At 38.9% G+C, this 21,543-nt stretch overlaps 2 protein-coding genes across 3 annotated transcripts; one reads left to right on the top strand and one right to left on the bottom strand.

Annotated features, from left to right (window-relative positions):
* Positions 1-3,513: 3,513 nt before the first annotated feature.
* TSEN2 (tRNA splicing endonuclease subunit 2) lies at positions 3,514-13,647 on the top strand. Of its 2 annotated transcripts, XM_048046138.2 has the most exons (12): positions 3,514-3,818; positions 4,034-4,229; positions 5,227-5,308; positions 6,050-6,086; positions 7,841-8,372; positions 8,488-8,565; positions 9,146-9,196; positions 9,865-10,003; positions 11,394-11,430; positions 12,079-12,190; positions 12,790-12,879; positions 13,350-13,647. In XM_048046138.2, the coding sequence occupies exons 2-12, from the start codon at positions 4,056-4,058 to the stop codon at positions 13,407-13,409; spliced, it is 1,392 nt and encodes a 463-aa protein (XP_047902095.2). In that variant the 5' UTR covers positions 3,514-3,818; positions 4,034-4,055; the 3' UTR covers positions 13,410-13,647. The 2 variants fall into 2 exon arrangements, with proteins under 2 accessions (XP_047902095.2, XP_066858968.1); XM_067002867.1 differs by lacking the exon at positions 3,514-3,818 and having other exon boundaries at positions 3,866-4,229.
* Positions 13,648-16,901: 3,254 nt separating this feature from the next.
* On the bottom strand, positions 16,902-21,521 carry MKRN2OS (MKRN2 opposite strand). Its single transcript, XM_048046140.2, has 4 exons — positions 21,304-21,521; positions 21,081-21,130; positions 20,009-20,171; positions 16,902-17,642 (listed from the first exon to the last, which is right to left on the bottom strand). The coding sequence occupies exons 1-4, from the start codon at positions 21,519-21,521 to the stop codon at positions 17,417-17,419; spliced, it is 657 nt and encodes a 218-aa protein (XP_047902097.1). The 3' UTR covers positions 16,902-17,416.
* Between the last annotated feature and the right edge of the window lie 22 nt (positions 21,522-21,543).

Consider the following 21,543-nt stretch of genomic DNA (forward strand, 5'->3'; position numbering starts at 1 on the left):
GTTTTCTTTTTCTTTTTTTTTTAAAGTTTCCAAAAACAGTCCCGTATCTCTGTCAAAGTTAATGTAACTAGAATTTCCATGGGAATTTGTGTTGATCTGGGGAAACTGGAACTGGCTAATGTAAATAACTATAGCCCATCCTCCAACTACTGTTCAAATCACCTTGTGAGAAAGAAATGGGCTTTATTTAAAAGCAAGTGTCAAAACATTTCTTGTGGACTACAGCTAGCATGGGATACGAAAACTTTACAGGAACATTCTGTGGAAACCAGAGACAGAAATTAGTCTAATGACAAATCATGACTTAAATTTCATAAGACTCTATAAAAAAATGTTGTTTTTGAGTTGTATGGAGTCCAAAATTAACAAAAGACACTACTAGGACATCTCATTCTTTTACAATTTTATGACTAACTTCCTTGAGAAGATGCAAGAAAATGCTACATAGGCAAATATTTTTACAGACTGACATTTCTGTTTCCTTTAATAAGCCTAAGAATGTAAAATACGTCTTTAAGGAGTACCTAGCCTGTATGTTTCTGCTGAGATGGCACTGGGAATTAACTTCCCAGCCCCTTGTAAAAGTCCCCAAACATCCAGAAAACAACCACCTTTGATAACAAAACTCTCCAGCATTTTCTGCATATGGCAACTTAATTTTACTGGCAGTAGAATCTTCACAGCACGAAAATTAGTTAATATTAGGTGTTAAATATTGGTAAATATAACATTAAATGAGTTCTTGTATGAATAGAATGTGTTTTATCTAATGATACTAGGCAAACTGTAATACGACTGCTATTGTGGAAGGACACAATAACCTGCAAAAACATTGAGAGTACATGATTGCAAATGCTTATGATTTTAAAGGATATTTCCAAATTTGTCATCACAGAGAGTTTAATTAGTCAGATAGTGAGTGCCTGTCTTTCCATTGTAACTGTTTTTCAGTTCTACTCCTCAACCACTGGCTAAGAAATTCTGTACCAACAGAAGCTAGCAGCTTCCCCCTAGAAGGAAATACTGTTAGTTCAGAGGGACAGCCACATATGACCTGGTACTAGCGTCCCCAGATAGGATGATTCGGCAGGAAATCATGGGTATGGCAATGTGAACAACAGGACATTCAGAGCCAGGCAATGGACAGCTGAAAACTGCACAGTAAGGGCAAGAGTGTTAACGTTTGAAGCAATGTATGTCTAGAAGTGAAGGGTTACAACCAGATTGTTCTCATTACAATTTGGAAAAGTGTTATATCAGCCTTTTCAGAAAGCTGGTGTTGGTTTGGACCTTAATTTGATAAAGGATAATTAAGCTCAGTATCAAGAAATAGTAAGTAATGGAGTACCCTGCATTAGAAGCAATGAATCAGCCACAGACAACACAAAATAGGCTATTCTCACAAAGATACTCCTGAGCCAAAAGACTGTAAAACAGGAATGGAAATCTGAGATGATTTAACAAAAGGTATGGGCTTTCAGCCTCTGTAGGGCAGTATTGAGTACTGCAGTTTCTGTGGCACTTCAAAGAGATTGGAAAACCTCCTGAAAGGATAAATCCTGAAAACTGCCATTAAAGTGATCTTCAGTCCTCTTAGTCCCTTGTTTCAAGGCAGGATCAACTTTACTTGAACTGTTCTTGAAATATGTTTGTCTAGCCTGCTATTAAAATTTCCAGCAATGGAAATAATCCTATCCTCCCAGGTAAAGACAGTTGACCTGCCCTCCTAGGTATAACATTATTTTGTGATGTAATCTAATGGTCATGCCTTCTATAACGGCCTATTTTGTCAAATTTACATTTTCTAGACTGAGTTATTTCAGTCTTTCCTCACATCACTCTCATCACTCTCTTCTCAACTCTGTCCAATTGCTCTACATGAGCAGTTCTTCTAACTAGACACGCTTCAGCTGAGATTCCATCACATGCAAAAGAATTCATGAGTTACTTCTTGTCTTGGATGTGACACTTCTGCTTATAAATGCCAGTGTAATACCTTTTTTCAAAACAATATGACATTTCTGACACATTCCCAATTTGTGATTGACTATAATCCTCAGGGTTCACTTTTCAGAGCTACTGCCTAGTCATCTAGCTGCTGCCTTGTCATTGCTGTCTCATCATAAAAAGAGAAATCCAGACATTTGTGAAAGCATCTGTACAATCACTGATATTCTAAAAAAAAAAAAAATAGTCATGACTCATCTTAAAGAGAGCTTGTCCTTCAGATAGCAAATATTCTGGTTGAAGAACAATCTGAACTTATAATCAGAAAAAGAAATGAGAACAGATATGTATTCTGCATATTCAGTTGAAGAAATGAGTGTGATTTAGTTAATTGACCGAATGGCGTATACTGTGGTTTCCCTCTCAAGGCTATATGAAGATAATGAGATGTGGAGGAAAGCAACTGACCTATAGTTTTTTGATGTTTTGTCTACTTCTCACTGTAATGTACGTCTCGTAATATGTCTGCACAATGAGAGAATATAGACATCTATCCTAGATACTCTCTACTTACATTTAAAACTGATTTGATTTGACAAATTTGCAAGGAATTTTGAAACCAAGTGATATCTTTGATATTTGCTTATTTTCATGTTGTTACCTAGAATACTTTAGCTCACAGGTATTTTAAAGGTGGAGTTCTAAGAATGAACCTGAAATTATCAGAGCATTGCCATGTACTTTGGAGACAAGAATATAACAGGGTCCTCTGATGTTTACCCTCAACGCTTTGCATGTGAATCAATGTTCAAGATAAATGAGCGCTCATCAGGTGGTATGTAAAGTAGATCTGCATAGGAAATAACTAAGAATACTTGCTTGGTATTCTCATGTTTTGCTCTACATTTCTTGTGTGGCCTTATAACCGTGACTCCCCTCTCTGTGCCTCGTGAGTCTGTCTGTAGAACAGGAATAAAAGATGAAATACCTCACCCTAATGATGTGGTTTTACAACTTTTCATCAGTACATTCACTGGTCTCCCCACTGAAAATCAGATGGACTTCCCTTCTGAGAGTCTGTCCCACACAGACCAAAATGTCTTGGTCCTTTCTTTGACAGCAGTACCTCACAACCTAACCTCTGAGCCAGAAACTGTAGTTGCGCTGTAACTGCGTATATGATTGTGAATTTGATGAGGCCTAAACTGGTGTCGATTTCATCAAAAACACGAAAAGGGATGTTTGCTTCTTGCTACCTACCGAAAATGCTTTGCGTTTTATTCAGGTACCTTTTTTTTTTTTTTTTTTTTAATTACACTACCATTTCCTCCTCAATTCAACTCTGGTAATAAGCTGCACAATCACCTCTGTTAAATTGTGCAAGTAGCATTGCATTATCCTAGGCAGCCACCATGAGTCACAGCAAAGTCAAGGGTTTGTAACAGAGCCAAAACCAACCGCTTCAAGCTGAAAACGATCTTTTTCCCTCACCTCCCACAGTTATAAAGTTCCACCCACCCATGTATCTCAGCTGCCCCTCATTATGAAGCTCATCACTCATTTCAGAACGGGCGTTCCACGCAAAACGCTGACTTTTTCACTTTATTGAACCGCCAGCGCGGGCTGTCGGGCAGCCTGCGGGCACTACGGCAGCACCCAGGCCGGCAGCAGCCACCACCGACCGGCTGCGGCGCGGGCTCTCGGGGCCTGCTCCCCTCAGCCCGCGGAGGCCATTTTCCCTCCCCTCACGCCATTCCCCCCCAGCTGCCGCGCAGGGCCCCGCGCGCAGGCGCAGCCTCCTGCGGGGCGGGGGCTCGGGGCGCTGCCTGACGGCGCCCGCCAGCGTGCGCGGCCTCCCCGTGCTGCGGAGGGTGCGGGCGGCCGCCGTGGCGACGGGCGGGCGGCGGGGCCGCTGAGGGCCGGGCCGGGGCAACGCGGACACCTCGTTCCCCGCCCCGGCCCCCAGCACCTCGCGCCGGGCGGGGCCGGGCCGGGCCCTGTCTGTGGAGGGCGTGGGCGGCGTGGCGGGTAACGTAAAAATGGGTGAACTTTCGCTCTTAAATATGTTTTGTTTCCACTTTTTTAGGAGGAAACATTAATATTAGGAAATGGCAGAAGCAGTTTTCCGTCCCCCAAGAAGGAAAAGAAGAGTGTTTGAGTCGTATGAATCCCCCTTTCCCGTGGATGTAGGTGGGAAGGATTTCAGAATATGCCAGGCTGAAATTATGAACAACAATGTTATTGTGAGGAACCCCGAGGACATAGAACAGCTCTATAACAAGGTGGTGTACAACTTTTGCACAGTACTTTTAGTGTGTAAACACAGGTAGAGCATAATGTTTATTTAAAATCTGCCTGCCTCATGCTTCCCTGCCCTGTTAGCCTCCGTTAACCCTCCATATCTCCCTCCTCTCCAGAAATATGTACAAAGCATGTGTTCTGTAACAAATACAGAAAGTATTTCATCCTTAACCCAGCAAATAAATACTGGAATGAAGTGACATGAGCAAAAACAAACAAAAGTTCATGTCTGTTACGTTTATTTATCTTTTCAACACTTATGCAGCCTTGCAGAAGCATTTTCTTGTTTTTAAAGCTCAGAAAGTTGGAATATTGATGTGTTATAAATGCTTGTAAAATTCTTTTAAGCTCAGAGTTTATTGAAGTTACTTCTTGAGTAATATGAGCTATGAGCCCTTTATGTCTGAGTACCATTTCATCACCATTCTTAAGCAGTAGTTTTATCCATCTCTTTGTTTTCTGTTATGCGTTGTCACAGCACTAGGTGCTTTCTTCTGCATCTGCTTTCAACAGTCTGCTTAGAGACGTCATCTGACAAATATTTGAAATTGAGGAAAAAGACCCAAAACTCCCCTGGTTAAAATTTTGAGTGCAAGAGTACTGTGCATGCGTTACGCTTTCCCATTAAATCTACTTTGATCCAACTTCTAGAGGCCTAATCCCAAATTAAGACTGGCCTGTGTTAGGCACTGTACAAAGGTGGAAAAAAAATGTAGTCCCTGGTTCAATGAAGCTTACTAAAACAGAGACAACAGATCAGTGCAGACCAACTGTGAATGCAGCCCTTCACCAAACTGGTACAAGAGGCTGTGCTATCAGGCTAGTTATCAGAAGCTAAACAAAGAGCTTTAGGTTAAGATTAGATGCTTAAGATTTCAATTACTTTTTTTCAGCAGATGAGGGCAGTAAATATTCTGTCACTTGAAAAGAGGTTCATTTTTGTCTGATAAAATAAAGTTTTTTTGCTTATCTTTGAAGGGTTATTTCGGAAAAGGTATTCTTTCGAGAAGTCAACCAGTGTACAGCATTTCCAATCCTTTCCTGGTTTCCAAATGGCAAGGTAAATTGTGCCCATTTGTACTTTATTCACTAACTAATAATACTTTTGATTTATCTTCACTTGTTGAAGATATACATGTAAAAACAGCACGCAGAAACAGAGTCTCTCTGTTGTGCCAGATCAAAGTTCCATCTATTCCCATATCTTGTCTCTGATGATGGCCAGTACAAGATTCTGAGGAAAATTACATATGTTGATATCTCCCTGGCACATTCTTCTAACCTCCACTGATTTGTTTTGGAACTCTGTTAAGCAAAGGTGTATTCCTTGTACATGTCTTCCCATAACTGTCCAGTTTTTCTAGGTTTTAATGTGCAATTTTTAGCGTCCATGAAATCATAAGGCAAGGATATGTGAAAATTGTATATCTACTAGTTGCTAATTATATCTGGTGTGCTCTTGGTTCCTTAGAGAATGACTGTTATGCTTTATCCATCTGTTCCATGACAACTACGTCTACACAGACCTTACTGGATTTTATAATATCCTCGCAGAATTGTCTTTTTAAAGGCTGGAGAAAAATAGTGTATTTAGTTATCTTGTGCAGACAGTTTCATCTTCATTACCTCTGCACCTTTCAAGTTCTTGTGTGTCCTTAATACAGGTAGGACCAAAATGACACAGAGTACTGAAAATGCACTAATAATTGAAAACTATTAGGCTGTGGATTATCTCAATGATCAAAATCACATGAAAACTTTTTAATGTTGATGAAGCTATCTATGATTTTTCTTAATACAGGTGCTAATGTAAACATGCCTATAATTACATCAAAAAAGTAAGTCAACTTATATTCTTTACAAGAATAAAGTCATATGTAGAAGGTAGGAGTTTCTATTCAGTGTTTTATCTTATTGGTTTTCAGGTTGTTGGTTATATAAATGCTGATGACTTCTATTTCTTTCCGTTGTATTTCAGTTATAAATTACATTTGAAAAAAATGAAATAGATTAGGTGATACTCAGTTTGTTTTTTCATGTAAGCTTATATATATTAAATGCTAAATAGAAGCCAAGACTGAGTGCATGCATAGTAACGTGGTAATTAATTCATAGTAGCAAGCATAGCAAACTTGTTCCTCAGCTGAGGAGGAGAAGGAAATTTCTGGGGCTGACTTTAAAATCTTTTCCAGTTCCTTAGTGAATTAATATAGAGCTGAAGCAGCTCTTGAATTTTTATATTACATAAATGCTTTACCTTTTTCCCATAGGCATTGACATTTTGTACATATAGCAAAACAGTGTGGGACCACTTTTATTTTGTTCTGCTTAAATAATATATGATCTAATCATAACGTGCATACTAGTTACTGTGTTTGCTTTTATTCTATGATGACGGGAAAAATACTATTAAATTTAAAGTTCAACTTCTTCAGTCTTCAACTTTAGGTAAAATCGTAGTGGCAACATTACTACTACTACAATTACTACTACTTGCAGAAACACTTGCCATGCTTATGAGTCTACTTTGTAACTGCTTAATGTGTTAGCAGATAGAGCTGAGCATTAGTGAAAGTATCATTGCATTGGTGCAGAAGGTGCACAGTGTCTGTCTCAGTAGATTGGGAAGTGCCAATTATATGGTAATTAAGTCATTGAACAAAGAGGAGTCTTTTTTTTGTAACAAAGTACGGCACTGAATTATATGGCTTTATTATGAGACTTCAGGGAGGACTGGTGCTTTTTGTTGACACATGAAATTTGTGTTTAATTGCCTTTGCAGTTCAGCATTACCTGGTCTGTAATTGCTGTGTTAGAGTTTTGTTTTGAGAAGTAAAGCATGTTGTACCATAATTGTCTGGGTTTGGTTAAGGACAACTGTGCTCAGCTACCTGTAACTTTCACAGAGAGATTAATGTCTTAAACTGGATAGTAATGCTATCTTCAAGTTGAGAATTAACACCTAACATCTGGGATTATGGTAATTATTAGAAACTGTAACTCATATATACACTTTTCAGCTAATAAATCACTGAGAGATGAGAGGAATTTGGTTAAAGATTTTTCAAAGGTAGTTAAAATCATGTTTGAAGATAACTGTTCTCAGCGGTTAGCTGTGTAACAGATGAAGTATTTAAGAGCTCTATATTTAAGTTCTTTGTTGCAGATTTTAAAAATGTGAACTCTGATACCAAGATGTTTTTTCAGGGAATTAGTACTTAAGGCTTGCTTGGGGGAAACTGAGGTTTTGCTTGAAGTTTCTGCTTCTTGAAACTGTATCAGAATAGTTCTCCATGCATAGTTCTCGTGTAGCATTCTGTAGCCCTGTTCGTTGCCACAGAAATTTTAAAAGTCAAAACAAAGCCAAAGAAAGTAGCAAAATCTTGGGTGTTCCTTCTTGTCTGAAGTTTTCTGAGGAGTGGAGTGCCCTCTCGTGTTTCATGGGGCGGTTATTGGGACGCATGTTCAGATTTGTTTTGTGAACCGTGCTGAGCCTTCCTTTGTCATTTTTTTTTAATATGCTTTTTTTTTAGGGTATTAATTAGCGGTTGTAATGCTCTAGAACTCTTCATTTATTTTACTTGTTTACTAGGTACCAGTGTCGTGTTCAGTGGGCTAAAAGTATTTTGCAAGAACAAGGACTTGCTGACTGCTCCATTACTGAAATTCTTGAAAATTACACTAAGCCTCTTGAGCTTCCACTTCTGGAAAAGGAGGGAGCTGAGCAAACTGGTGACAGTTGCAACAGCACGGGCCCAAATACAGAAAATACAGAGCTTTCCAGACATTCTTCTGCAGACACTGGAAGTGTAGTAGCTGTAAGTCCTGAGTGCCATAATGAAGGCCACCAGAAGGCCTGTTTGGAAGGAGGTCCAGTTTTGGATCCTGTGGCTGCATTTGGCCCTGAAGAACAGAAGCCCGCTGACTTGAAAGAGACAGCTGAAGTGTCTTGCCAGAAGCATGTTTTTTGCATGCATTGCAACTGCAAGGCTAAGGAGAGCACTGAACAAAAATCTTGTGAGATGGTCAAGTCAAAAGAATGTGCTCCAGAATATGTATTGGTGCAAGAGGAAGAAGAATATGGCTTATGTCCTGAAGGTGACTCTGCTCATGAGCAAGAAAATGTAAGGCTAAAGAGTGTCCTGTTTGTTCAGAGAAATCATATAATCACTGCTAATTTAAGAATATGGTGTTTTTTCCAGTTTAAAGTTTTAGTAATATACTAAATTTTTGTTGTAGCTTGTCAAGAAGGAAAAACTGGTATGTAGAAGAAATCCATTTAGGATTTTTGAATATTTACAACTCAGCTTGGAAGAGGTATGTTTCAGATAAATAAGTTGTAGTGTATGTTTTAACCACCAAAAGTAAGCATTGATATATATTACATTGTAATTTAATATCTGTCCCTGAAGTACAGGGTTCTCCTGTGTCTCCTAAATATTTGGAATGTTTTGGTCATTAAACTAATTTTTGAAGAACCTGCAGTAATTACAGGAAATGTTTGTTTAAAAAAAAAAAAAGCAGGGTCCAATCCCATTTGCTTCTCCTGCTGACATCAAAGAGACCAGTTACAGGAGTTAAGTGTAGAAATACAAGGAGTATAATATTTATATAAATCCTGTTTCTGTTGTGCTACTACTAAATATATTCACATGTTACTTTAATACAGTGCCTTCAGGAGTCTACAGTGCGTGCATAGATTTTTTTTGTAGTTTTGTATTAGATGAAATTTAAAGGTTGTAAAGAGAAAGCTCAAATGAAAATTTCAGGCAACTTGTTTGTCTGACGACATTAGGATTCTTGTATAAAATGAACATGAGCCTTTGTTGTTGTGTGAAATATAAACTACAGGAAGAGTCTAGATACCAGTTAAAATTTACTCTGTTTATTTTTTCAGGCTTTTTTCTTGGTGTATGCTCTGGGATGTTTAACTATTTATTATGGTGAGGTAAGAGATGAGACTAACCTTGAATTAATGGGGATGCCATTAGTTTTGAACTGTTTTGGACTGAAGTTTTTTACTGATTATGGCAGAATTGTATGCTGTTAATTCCAAAAGAGGAGAAGGCACAGTAATTGGGAAAATTTTATTACGAATAATTATATTTCTGTTTTTAAAATATTGGTCTGAAAATGTTACGTCTACCAAGACAAATGTATCTAAGCAGGGTCTTTCTGGAGAGAAAGTTTTTCTTGTTGTAATTTATGCATTAAATATAGGGAAAGGAAGCATGGGAGGAATAATATGGTGAATATTCTTTCTTTCCTGAAACAAGAAAATTCTGTGGCGTTTTAAGCATTAGTTTATAAATATATCAAACTACTGCTAACATAAGGACAAAATAATTGCAACCTATTCTTCTAGTTTAAGATTTATCAGATTTCCTTTTAAACAAGAGCCTTATGGGAGTGATCATGAAATGATTAAAAAACTAAATGGAAACTACAGGTTTCTGTCTTGTACTTAGGGATTTCACATTTTATTGCCTGAAGTTCTTTCTCTTTGCAGTGCGACTGTGATATCTGACATTTTGCTGTTATGCTGTACTATACACGGTATTCTCTATGTGCTATAATATTAATATAGTTGTGTTAATGTGTTCGCTTGACTTACAGGAGCCCTTAACAATTTTGAAGCTATGGGAATTTTTCAGTGAAGTGAAGCCCAATTTTAAAACTACTTACATGGCATATCATTACTTCCGCAGTAAGGGCTGGGTCCCCAAAGTTGGACTGAAGTATGGAACTGATCTCTGTGAGTAGCTTCCTTTAAAAAATAGAATATTTTGCGACTGACTTCCTTTCAGATGTGACAGCCAGTGCAAGACTTTGGTTCCAAAAATAAATTCAACAATGAGGAGCTGCATGACTGGAGAAGGCTTTGCTGCTTGTAGTTGGCAAAAGACATCTTTGGCTAGGCTATAGATTAGCAATACAGTTAGGATGTGAATGAAACATAACATCACGTATTCAGTAGCTGAAGAGATAGCTTGAAAGGCCTTTTATTTTGCATAATGAAATCAAGAATTAACATAGGATTGCAGGAAACATTTATTTTATCATTAAAATAGTTAGCAATGTCCATAATCCCTTACCGAGTAACTGAAGAACAAGTATGTCAAGATTGTGCTGAGCTAGTCCTCTAGATTAGTGTGTAGGTTTGGCTGAATTCAGCTTCCTTGTTCGTAATACCCAGGGCTATGGATAGGGTTTTGGTATTGATCACCTATATGTGAAATTTATATTAGTGTGGTCATCATTCATTTGTGTTCTGGCCAGAATGTGGTGGTCAGCATATCGCTGCTTTTGGATTTGTGTCAAATAAAGTAGATAGTTTAACGCTGGCAAGTGTTCAGCCCACTCTTGAGCTCCTCTAGCATCTTGTTCTTTGGCAGTAGCTTCTTCGAGTTGGTATTGCTAAGATTGTGCATAATGGATAATTTGCAAATCACGATTGCCACTGGAATGAGGTGCTGCTCATGCTTTTCCTGATGAGGTCTAATCTAGCCAGCCATATAAGAAAGCCTGTGCTAGATAGTCACCTCTTACAAGCTCATGACAAAGGGGAGACAGGAAATGTAACCATTTAGCTCAGTTAACCACAGTCCAACTTCAATGAGTCTTGTCTGTATGTGAACATAGAGAAGGAAATTCTAGTGGGTCTACAGACGGAACTGTGGCAGTGTTTAAGAACTTGTCTTTTGCCTCTCCTAAAACTTGTGGAAAATGCCTACTTTGAACAGAAATTCACTGACTTAGTGATCTTCCACTTGTATTCCAGTGGCTTAACTTCTATTGCAAAGACGGTGTTAAAAGCATGAGTCTGTTGCAGAAAAATTCCGTACTAAATTCTTTTTCTCCATTGCAATTGCTAACTGTCTTTTGGCTCTGTTTTTTTGTTTTGTTTTTTTTTGTTGTTGTTTTTTTTCCTACCTGCCACTATCCTGTGTGCTGCTCCCATATTTTTTGTCTCTCTTCCCTCCCTCTTCGCTTTCTGGGACAACTTAACTCTGAATTCAAAAGTGTTGAAGTTGTGTCTTGTGTAATTAAATTTTATGAAGCATCTGAAAATATTTATGGACCCAGATACAAAACTCAGAAAGAAACTTTGATTATCTAACTCTGGTGTTTCTACTCCTTTTCAGTGCTATATCGAAAAGGACCCCCCTTCTATCATGCAAGGTTTGAAGCTGATGTTTTTTATGAACTTCTTAGTTTTAAATTAGAAAATTTCTCTCACTATTTTAGTATCTTCACTGATTAAGCACATACTCTTCACCCAAAATACTTTGTCAGATGTGTTCATTTAGCAGAGGTACTAAATCACACAATTTTATTGAATTCTTGTGACACTAGTAAGATGTTTAAAGTCAAAAGTTTCAGTGAGCGTATTTCACACTCATATGATGAATGTAATTTGATTTAGTAATAATGACTTTTAAAAATATATAGTATGAATAACATGTAATTTGGTTGGAGATTTGACCCTCAACCCCCCCCCCAAACTTTTAAGGGATGATTAATATCTTTATTCCTTAGCTAGTCAGGTTGAACTCCTAAGTAGTAAATTGATTTTAAGTGTCAGATTGGCATTCATAAGAGAATAGCTCCAAGTACTGGCAGAAGGGTGAGGAGGCAAAGTGCCAGTCAGTGTATTCACAATTTCATCTTTTCTCCTCTAGCTTATAACAGACTTAAGTTTCAGAGCTTGCTTACTGCATGCTGGCATATTGCTTAACACAGATTTTTAGGCTCTATTCTTAAGATACACGATCTTCCTAAAACAGTGATTTTCTTTCTGTGAATTGTCCCATCTGCTTTGTTCTCCAGTTACTCTGTCATTGCCGAATTAGTGGATGACACTTTTGAAGGTTCTCTTCGCAGACCATTCAGCTGGAATTCCTTGTCTGGCTTGAACAGAACAACTGTTAATGCTTCTAAGGTAATTGTGTGAGCTACCCATTTTAAAATAGCTTTGAAATGACGAGTATACAATTTAGTTTCAGAGAATAGAGAGGTAGGAGTGAGGCCGGAAAGTGAATCCTTTTGATTGTAATCTGCAGAAGAACATGTTGAGTTGCTAGTAGGCAAACAAGCTTCATTTGTCAATATCCAAACTTCTGGAAAAAGCTTATTAAAGTTCTGTCCCCTGTAGGAATTTTAAATGTTGCATGAAGAACAGTTAGAAAGACGTGAGGGACACTTCTTTCCTGCTTATCAGTTCCAATTTTAAACTCGTGTCCATCTATCAGGTTTTCCTTTTCAGCTGTAGAATTTCAAGTTTCCCAAAGATTCTTCTGTGACAGAGCCTTAAGCATAATGCTTTTATTCTCATAGTCATGCTGCTCAGGTGTTGTGTTACAATTCTAGTTTATTTCATAACAGTATTATGCTTTGGTAAGGAAAATGAGGTATCCAAATTGTACAGCTCTTGGTTTGCAGAAGATGTCTTGTAGGAAACTTGGTATCTGCATTTCTAATTAATCTAAAACTTGTGTAGAAAGAAATCAGATGAAATTCTTGCATTTTGTTTACCAACAGGAACTTATGTTATGCTATTTGATTAGACCGTCTGATATGACTGAAAAAGAGATGTCCACACCAGAATGTTTGAAAAGAATTAAGGTTCAGGTGAGTAATTCTCTCCTTTGCCTGGGTAGTTTAGCCTTGGGGCAGCTGGACAGCTAATGACTTATCATAAGAGCCCCCTTGAACTGCTGCTTGCTTTTTAGCATGCTTTGGTTTTGCATGAATAACTGCAATAAAATAGCTAGATCCCTTTGTACCCCAAGGCAAGAGAAGTGTATGACTTGCCATTTAAACACTTTAGGTCTTCCAGTCTAAATCTGTATGTTACTGCTACTGTGAAGCATTTGCATGAGAAAATATAACTATGGAGACTGAGGTTTATGGATGTTTAAAAACGGAGAGAAACATGAAAGGAACTCACTTCAGGAACAAATATAGTCATCTGTTGAAGTTTTTCAGCAGTTGCATAATATATGTCAATCTGCTAAGGCTTAATCACAATCTCTCACTGATTTTTAGCATTTTTTTTCCCTTTTCATTACCATAATAGGTATTGTTGTTTTTTATTTCAGGAACTTATTGTAACTCGTTGGGTGTCTTCCCGTGAACGTAGTGAGCAAGATGACCTTTAACTGAATGCAAAGGAAGAACTTACTTTTTTAATACATTGCCATTTTTTAACCTGATCTCACAATGAACCATTGCCTCAGAACAGTCCCCACCAACATTCAGTTGGTGTGTATAAATGTTGTCTAAAATTGAGGCATATCCTATTTAGTGGAGAGAATGTTGCATTGAAAAATAATGTGACTGAACTCTACTAATGCATATGAAGGGGAGGAATTAAAGCTGTGTCCCAAGTCAAACTACTATGCTGTTTCCTTGTAATTTATAAATTGTAAATTGTTTATAAAATGTATTATTTTGAACAGTGACTAGACTGTAGTGATTAGTAATGGTATTTTTAATACTCTGACAGATTCAGGCATTAGTGCTGAATAGGCAGTATGGCTTGCAGAGGCACTGAAGTCCAAAACACAAATCTCTGACTGAAAGCCTAAGCAATGAGGAATCAAATGGTTTTCTGATAATACCTCACAGATTCTTCAAAGTTGAACTGGGGAGTTGTAAGGCTCACTTAGTTCTGTGGTTCACACAGGGACATAGTTTTTTTTTTTCAGAAAAAAAGATTTAAGCTTGAAAGGGAAAGTTTAAAAAAAGAAAACAGCAGCAATTACAGTGAGTCAGATAACCTTTCTGTCTTTAAACTAGGCAGCACTTTGTCTTCTATACTTAAATGACCATGAAAATCTCCGGCCTAAAATGATGCAAGTCTTATAAATGCTATGGAGACATGGTGTCCCTTGTTGGCTTTTCTTTTGATTGGGCTTTTGCCTGTTGCTCTTTTCCTTTGCTGTGCTTTTTTTCTAAATTGGCATTTATTCACAAGTTCTCTCTAAAATTCTTTTGCCATTGGAAAGATGATGTCAAGTGATGGTTGTCTGAATATTTTCTGGTGGTTGCCATGTTCACCTTAGTCAGTCAGGTTTTCTTGGCTTACCTCTCTCTCTTCCCACTCTCAACATCAGAACACAACAATAAACAGTAGGCGTGCACAATGACAAAAACCAAACCCTATGCCCCTCAACCTTGAAATACCTTTTTTTTTCTCCCCCAGTTGAACTAAATCCATGTTAATATTGCTGGGAGGAAGGCTTGGCTTAATGATTCAGTTGGAGGCTTAGGATTTGAGATACCTATGGTACCATTCATCTTCCACTGGAAACTGACCTGATATGATAGACTTGATGAAGTTGTACAAACTTAGATTTGGGAAGAGACTTGGTTGTTGCAGTATTTGAGCGCTGTAGGTCTTTGGAATGTAATACCAATCCAGGCTCTTAGGTGGCTAGACCCTGGAATTCAGTGGTCCCAACTAAAATGCTTATTTTCACAAGCAATGCTCAGAATTGATGAATTCTTCCCAGAATGTGTAAGGATTTAAATTAATTCTGGAGTCTAAGCACCTAACAGCAATTTTAGGTGTTAGGCAGTAGGAAGTGCAGGGATGCCTTTCCTTGTTTGGGTAAGATGTCTTACTGTAATTGAGATTTGTAGCAGAAGATTCCTTACTGAAAGTAAGAACCAAATCTCGTAACATCAAAGATCAGCATGGATCACCCATTTAAAACATAGCAGGTGATATCTCCTGGCTCTGCTCTGTGCAAGAACACATTTAAGTTGCCCATTCAGCTCTGGTTTCCTTTGCCTTGAGAAAGTAAACTTGTTCCTTGAAAGCAAGATGCCCAAACCACACGTCAGTGTCCTTTACTTGTGCTGAAGATGGGTTACTGTGCCCAAAATAGTGAAGATTCTCTGAGCTGTAGAGAGGAAGTCAGTCTCTAGCTTGGCAAGTACAGGTTCCAATTTCATCATTACTTTTTTCTTTAATTCAGAAACTACAATGCATCTGTAGAATTTGTCACAGTGTACTAGTTGCTTTGCTCATCCTGGCTTACCTTATAAGCTATGGACTGGGAGACTGCTTTTTGTACGGAGTGAGGCATAGGATACTGCTGAGCAGTTCTGCCATGCTACACTGGGTGCCCATGAGTTTCTAACTTGCGGGTTCCTAAACAGGGCGTCTGCTACTGAGAAGACACATTTAAAAAAAAAAAAAAATCCCACAACCATGAAAAAGAAATAAAAGGATTCAGCTCCTTCAAGTACAGCCAGCAGTTGTGGTTTAAGTATCGACTTAAACTGGAGTTTGAGTATTGCTCCTATAGATTCAGGCAGGCATCTGAGCTCCATCTTAGTCTCTGAACAGTAGGCTTCCCTGCTTCACAGCACTGTGAAACATTTTTATTCTTTTTTCCTATGCTGCGAGAGAAAACATTTTGCTGCAATGGTAAGGATACACTATAGTTACTGACAATGATGGTGGGTTTGAATTTTCCTTGTGCTGCTTTTGTTCACTATAAAAGAGGGGGTTAATTCCTGTTCCCAGTGAAATTCCCAGGGCTGGTAAGAATTCTGTCAGCTCTGTCTGTTCCCACCAAACACGAAACCACAATCTTGTTTACTGAGGAGTTTAAATTGTAAAGACATGCCATGAATGCAGGGAATGATATGCAACTTAGTGGAAGATCTAGTGTATGTTTTCATTTAATGGAAAGACATAAAATGAAAATGTTAATTGCGTAATAGCTTTTTCAAGCTGAACATCTATGTATGTGTTCACTGTATGTGGCATGGTGTTTTAGTTCTAGCTGCACATAACTATGCTTCATGTTTCAGTACTACTGTACCAAATAACTCAGATAGTTCTACCAGGGCACTGATACTTCCCATGTATTTATATTTTAACAGTTAAAATACAGTTCTTAAATGAAGTATGGATTCTGACTTACTCAGAAATAACTTCTTGCAATTTCTTTTTGTAAGCTAAATCTTAACTGAAGAATTCTGACTTGCTCTAGAGGTTGCTGGGTAAATCTCTTAACAGTAGCACAATTTTGTGTTTCAAACTGTTTGTCTCTATTTTGTTGTGGTTTTGAATATGCTTTTAAAGGAACTAAAATTTAGAACTTAGCAAGAAGTGAAAGAATATGGGGGGTGGGAAACCATGGTCTTTGCAGCTAGACAGTGTTGTGGAGGGGCAGGGTTAATGCAGTTTGTGCATACAAAATTATAAACTAGATATGGGCAAAATCACAATCTTTTATGATTACTTCTCCATCTTTGAGCAGATAGGACACAAATCTCGACCCAAACTAGCTTATTTTGCAGAAACTAGTAGAAGGAAAAAGACAGAATACTTGTCTTAAACTAGAATATGTGTAAATAAAGTGTGCCAAATTATGAACAGTAGAATTTCATCCTCAGTATACATTTCTCTATAATCTACAATATATAGAAGTGCTGTTGGAAGATTTCTTTTAAACCTAAGTTTCTTTTTGGTAAATTCTCAAGTTTTACCTCTGAGATAAATTCTGAGTTTGTTGCTCAGCACAGACATGACACTATATGATTATCTTCTAATTCTACGCATCTGTCTTGGTGTGAGGAATAAGTGTGCAAAATGCAAAGAATTGGAAAAGAAATATGTCAGACAAGGAGGCTGGATTTACTTGTTATATTTATTAGTAATTGAAGTAAAGGAAAATGACTTTGCGTTGTCATGGACTTTAGACTTGAGCAGCAGGCAAGTATAAATTCCTTTTGTAAACAAAACATCTGTAAACAAATGTGACAGCTGAGGAAAAGTGATGATTTGGTTTGATACAGCTTAAGTTAAAACAGTTCACTTGTTAAAACCCTTGATTACCCAGCAGTTACGATTTCTGATATTAAGCCTCTTGGCAGAACACAGTGTATAGTGAATGTAAAAAGGAAAACATTTTTTCCATATCCAGTTTCCATAGAAATTTTCTGTAGCATGTACATCATGTGCATGTTATTTCATTCAAAATACACAAATTTAGTTTCATGATCCTTCCATAATATGCAGGTTAACATACATAAAGTTGTGTTTTTAAATACACCAAGCAGTTCATATATCTTAAACCCTGAGATTTGGAGTCTTAAGGCTTCCTTTTAATGTTGTATTTTGTAGGTGTTTTAATGTCACAACTTGTCAATTTCCACACTGGTTTTCTCGATCAGGAAGGGGTATAATGTAGAAATCTTTAGTAGTTAGCTCCTGATGCAGGGTAATATATTTAGAAGCATTCTTTGTCTGTGGGATCACAAATTTCTCTGTAAATTCACTTTTACTCATTTGCTGCTTTCCTTGTGCAGTCAGTATACTGTTAATGAATGCTAGTGCATATGTGTAGCAATTGTGGTCATGTTCTTCATACCTAGGAAAAATATCTCATTAATAAGAGTTAGCACTAATTGTTTAATCACCATGCATGAAGGCATATTTTAGTGAGTGACATAAAGAAGCATGTATTCTCCAAGATCTGTTGCCGTTTGCTTTCATTGCTGGTGCTTAAATATATTCTATTAATTGCAAATTGTGCTTTCCAGACAGGGATACTAGAAATTGTGAGCATAAAATCAAAAACAAACGCTGCAGACTTCAAAATAAGGAGTTTTTATTTTTTATAATGAACTTTACTTTTACTTTGTTAATCTTTGCTTTTCCCTGTGTTGTTACTCTGTTACCATGAAAAGTTCTTCCTGCAGCAGTAACATCCTGTGCCATCATACATGCTTCTTTCAGTGTGGCATTAACTTGGAAGCTTACTTAAAATCAAGCAGACTCTATCACTAACATATTATTGATACTGTTGCCATGCTGTACAGAGTGCCAGTCAAACTCCCATTTGCAAGCATTTGTACCAAGTGTGCAAGAACAGAAATACTACCTGAATAGAGTAGCCATTTAAAATGTCCTGATCTTTTTTTTTTCCTTTTTTCCACTACCCAAAGCTAGGAGCACGACACCTTTATTTTTCACTGTCAGAATGTTTTTTCAGATTCTGCCAAATGTTTCATGTTGGCCAGTAACAATTTGAGTAACTTACTCCTTTCCCTCCCTGCATAGTGCTGCTTTTTCTGTTGGCCCTGTGTAACTGTATTTGATGGTCAGTCTCCTGTCTGCCATCTGCCTAATTCTCAAGCTTGTTCTGTAACTGCCTCATCCCGTGTCACTTCTCCGTTGTTCTTCCTAGCCCTGTGACTCATTCCTAGTCTCATACTGTCAGTGGCTCCATGGTTTGTGTTGCCACAGGGAATCTTCTGCAAGCCTTGCATGTCAGCCCTGGGAATTTACGAGATCTTTTTGCAAGTTCTGAGGACTATTGCTATCAAAATCAACCCTGAGCCCAGTTCAGGATTGCTGTTTCCTCCAAAGCTCTTCTGGTTTGTTAAGGGTACTTATTTGAAGTGACATATGAGATCCCATGTAGTAAGCAAGAATTTGCTACAGTGCTGTTTACCAAAATAGTTGTCAAAAAAAAAAAAGTAGGAGGAATTTCGAGAGGGACCATCACTGCAGTGCAAAACAATGGAAAATTTACATAGCAAAAATGCTGGATTCACTTCAGCTCAGTGTTGAATTAGGTCGCTTTGCCAGGAGGTGGCACATGGGGAAAACAGAATAAAAGCTTGTGGAAGAGATGCATGCATCTACCCACCTTCTGCCATTGCTTTTTTGACCTCAAGTTAATTTTAGTAATAACATTAAAGCACTGGGAAATGTAGAAGTGTCAAAGATAATCATAAAGCCAATAGGATTTGTGTTCTGTAGGTATTTTAAAAAATCTATTCTAGGTCAAATTCTTTCATCTCCTGTTATTAGGGAGATAATACATTATCTCTGAAAACTTATAGTCAAACACATACAGAATTGCTATAACCTGCTTTTGATTTGTTGTTTTTACGCAAGATGACATCTACTTCCATTAACTGAAACACTTCACAGAACTCTGCTCTGACAGGCTGCTTGTTAAATGTACCATTATCGACGAACAGCTCAAGGACTGGTGATTTCTGGGACAGCAGCTGCTTTGTCACCAACAGGCTTGGTGATGCAGCAGTGAATGTTTTTGCTGGGCTGCCTAACTTGCAACACCGTCATCAGGCATTAACTTGAAGGAAAGTTGCAAAAAGAACTGAACATTCTGGATGGAACATGCTGGTTCAATTCAAAATTTGTGGAAGTCTTTCTGTGTGTAACTATCCAAAGCAATGTTACCAACCTGCTGGAAGAGCTAGAAAAAAGCCTCATTATTTTTCCCATTTCTGACCACTGTCAGCAAAGAAGTCATCTGGAGGTAAGATCTGGGCAAGAATCCCAACAGTGTAGTCATGATTTCAGCCTTCATATCTAAATACCTCTAAAACTGTTGAACCCTAGAAGAAATTATTATAGAATTGCACCTGAATTTTTGTACTCCTGTACCCAGCAGTATACTCTTTAAAGGTAATGTTCCAGTGAAGTGTTCCTTTTCACGCAAGATTATTTTGTTGCTGAAAAGTCCCCTAAAACGTTCTCTTATTTTAGCACTTTCATAGTCCAGCTATTTAAAAGCACTTGCAGTTTAGCAAGGCCACCGGGTTTCAAGACAACCTGAAAGAGTTTAGACTAGATTGTTAGCAATGTTTGTTGTGAAGGAGCTGAATGAACCACAAAAACATCATACTTCCAAAATGGAATAGCTTAATTTATCATCCCAGACTAAGTACTCTTATTACATTCACCTTTTAAACAACCTACCTGTGAGGAAGCCAGGCCTCTCCCACAGAAAATTCCTCTAGGAGCTTATCCCACTGCTGAAGAAGCTCAAACATATCTGGCTGTACTAGTGGGATACTAATGCACTGTTCCCATCCAGTTTCATCTCTGTGAATGCCTTCTTCGTCGTAGTTATACACCACTCCTGAAAACAAAGAGCAACAGATAATCAGGTAGTACTGGAGAAAATGGATTCTCATGTACTTTTCAGTGATTTTGAAAAGTAATTTTCCTTAATGCCATTCTTTCTTGCTAGTTAAGATCATAGCTTCCCAACAGTGGCCTTCTGTGGCTACGGAGTAGAAAATGCAGTGTTTACTTTTATCAAACAACTGTTCTTATTTTTCACAATGTGATTTTGGAGCTTTTGATAATGAAAACAACTTAAGGACAGACATGTTTCTTTTTTGAAACCTTGTAATTAAACTATTTTTCTATTAAATAAACATCTCAAGTGAGATATTGCACAATGAGCTGCTCTGAGAACCTGTCACGATTGTTAATATGGCTTTTTTTTTTATTAGGGATGATTTTGGAATTAGCAAAAATATGTTTGTCGAGATTTCCTGAAAGTGTTTTCATTTGGGTGACTTGTTTTTGTTTTGTTTTTTAAATAGGCTGCCTAGCTTTGTATTTCCGTGTCAGGAATACGGGTCACCTGTCAATCCCTCTGTAACTCCTCAGCATTTAGGTGGACCTGGGAGTGGTACGTGGCTTCAGTTTGAAGCTCTGTGCTCACTGCTGGAAGGCAGGATAAATTCTTGGATTTGGATTTCTTGATCTTTGTGTGATACTCTTGCAGTCCACAGCTAAGCTCCCACTTCCCATTCCTGTGGTGTGCACAAGGAAGCTTTGCACCCTTCCACAGCAAGGCATCAGCTGTGTGGGTGTTGCAGCCTGCCTTTCTACCAGGTACGAGGTGTTACGGTGGTCGAGGTGGCTTCGACATGACCCTCAGGCCGTTCCGATTACCTTAGACAGAGGGGTGCAGAGTTGCACTGGGCATAGAGGAGCGGGGCAGCGGTTTGTAAGGCAGCTACAAACTACATTTTACCGGTGGTGTTGGTTATTCCAACGTGAAGATCAGATTTCCCGTCGTATCCTCTGAAAGAGAAACAGCGTTTGGGGCTGAGCACGGCCGCGCAGGCAGAAGTGCCCTCCCCCGGAGCAGGGCCTGCTGCTCCCGCCGCCCGGCCCCAGACGAGAAGCGGGGCCCGGGACCCTCCGAGCCGTGCGGGTGCCGCCGCCCGGCCCGGCCCGAGCCCCGCGCCCCGTACCCGAGGAAGGTGCCGGCGGAGGGCCGCAGGAGGAGGGCTCGGCGCTGCCGGTGCCCGTGGCGGAAGGGGCAGGGGAGGCGCACGGGGGCCGCGGCCAGGCCGGCGCCGCGCAGGGGGCGGCCGCAGGCGGGGCAGAGCGGCGGCGGCCGGCGGCAGAAGATGGCGGCGCCGCAGTGCCGCAGCCGCACCACGCCGGCCGCCTCCGGGGCCGCCTCCATGGCCGCCTGCGCCGTCCCGCTA

Source organism: Anser cygnoides, chromosome 10, assembly GCF_040182565.1.
Source record: "Anser cygnoides isolate HZ-2024a breed goose chromosome 10, Taihu_goose_T2T_genome, whole genome shotgun sequence".
Taxonomy (NCBI): Eukaryota; Metazoa; Chordata; class Aves; order Anseriformes; family Anatidae; genus Anser; species Anser cygnoides.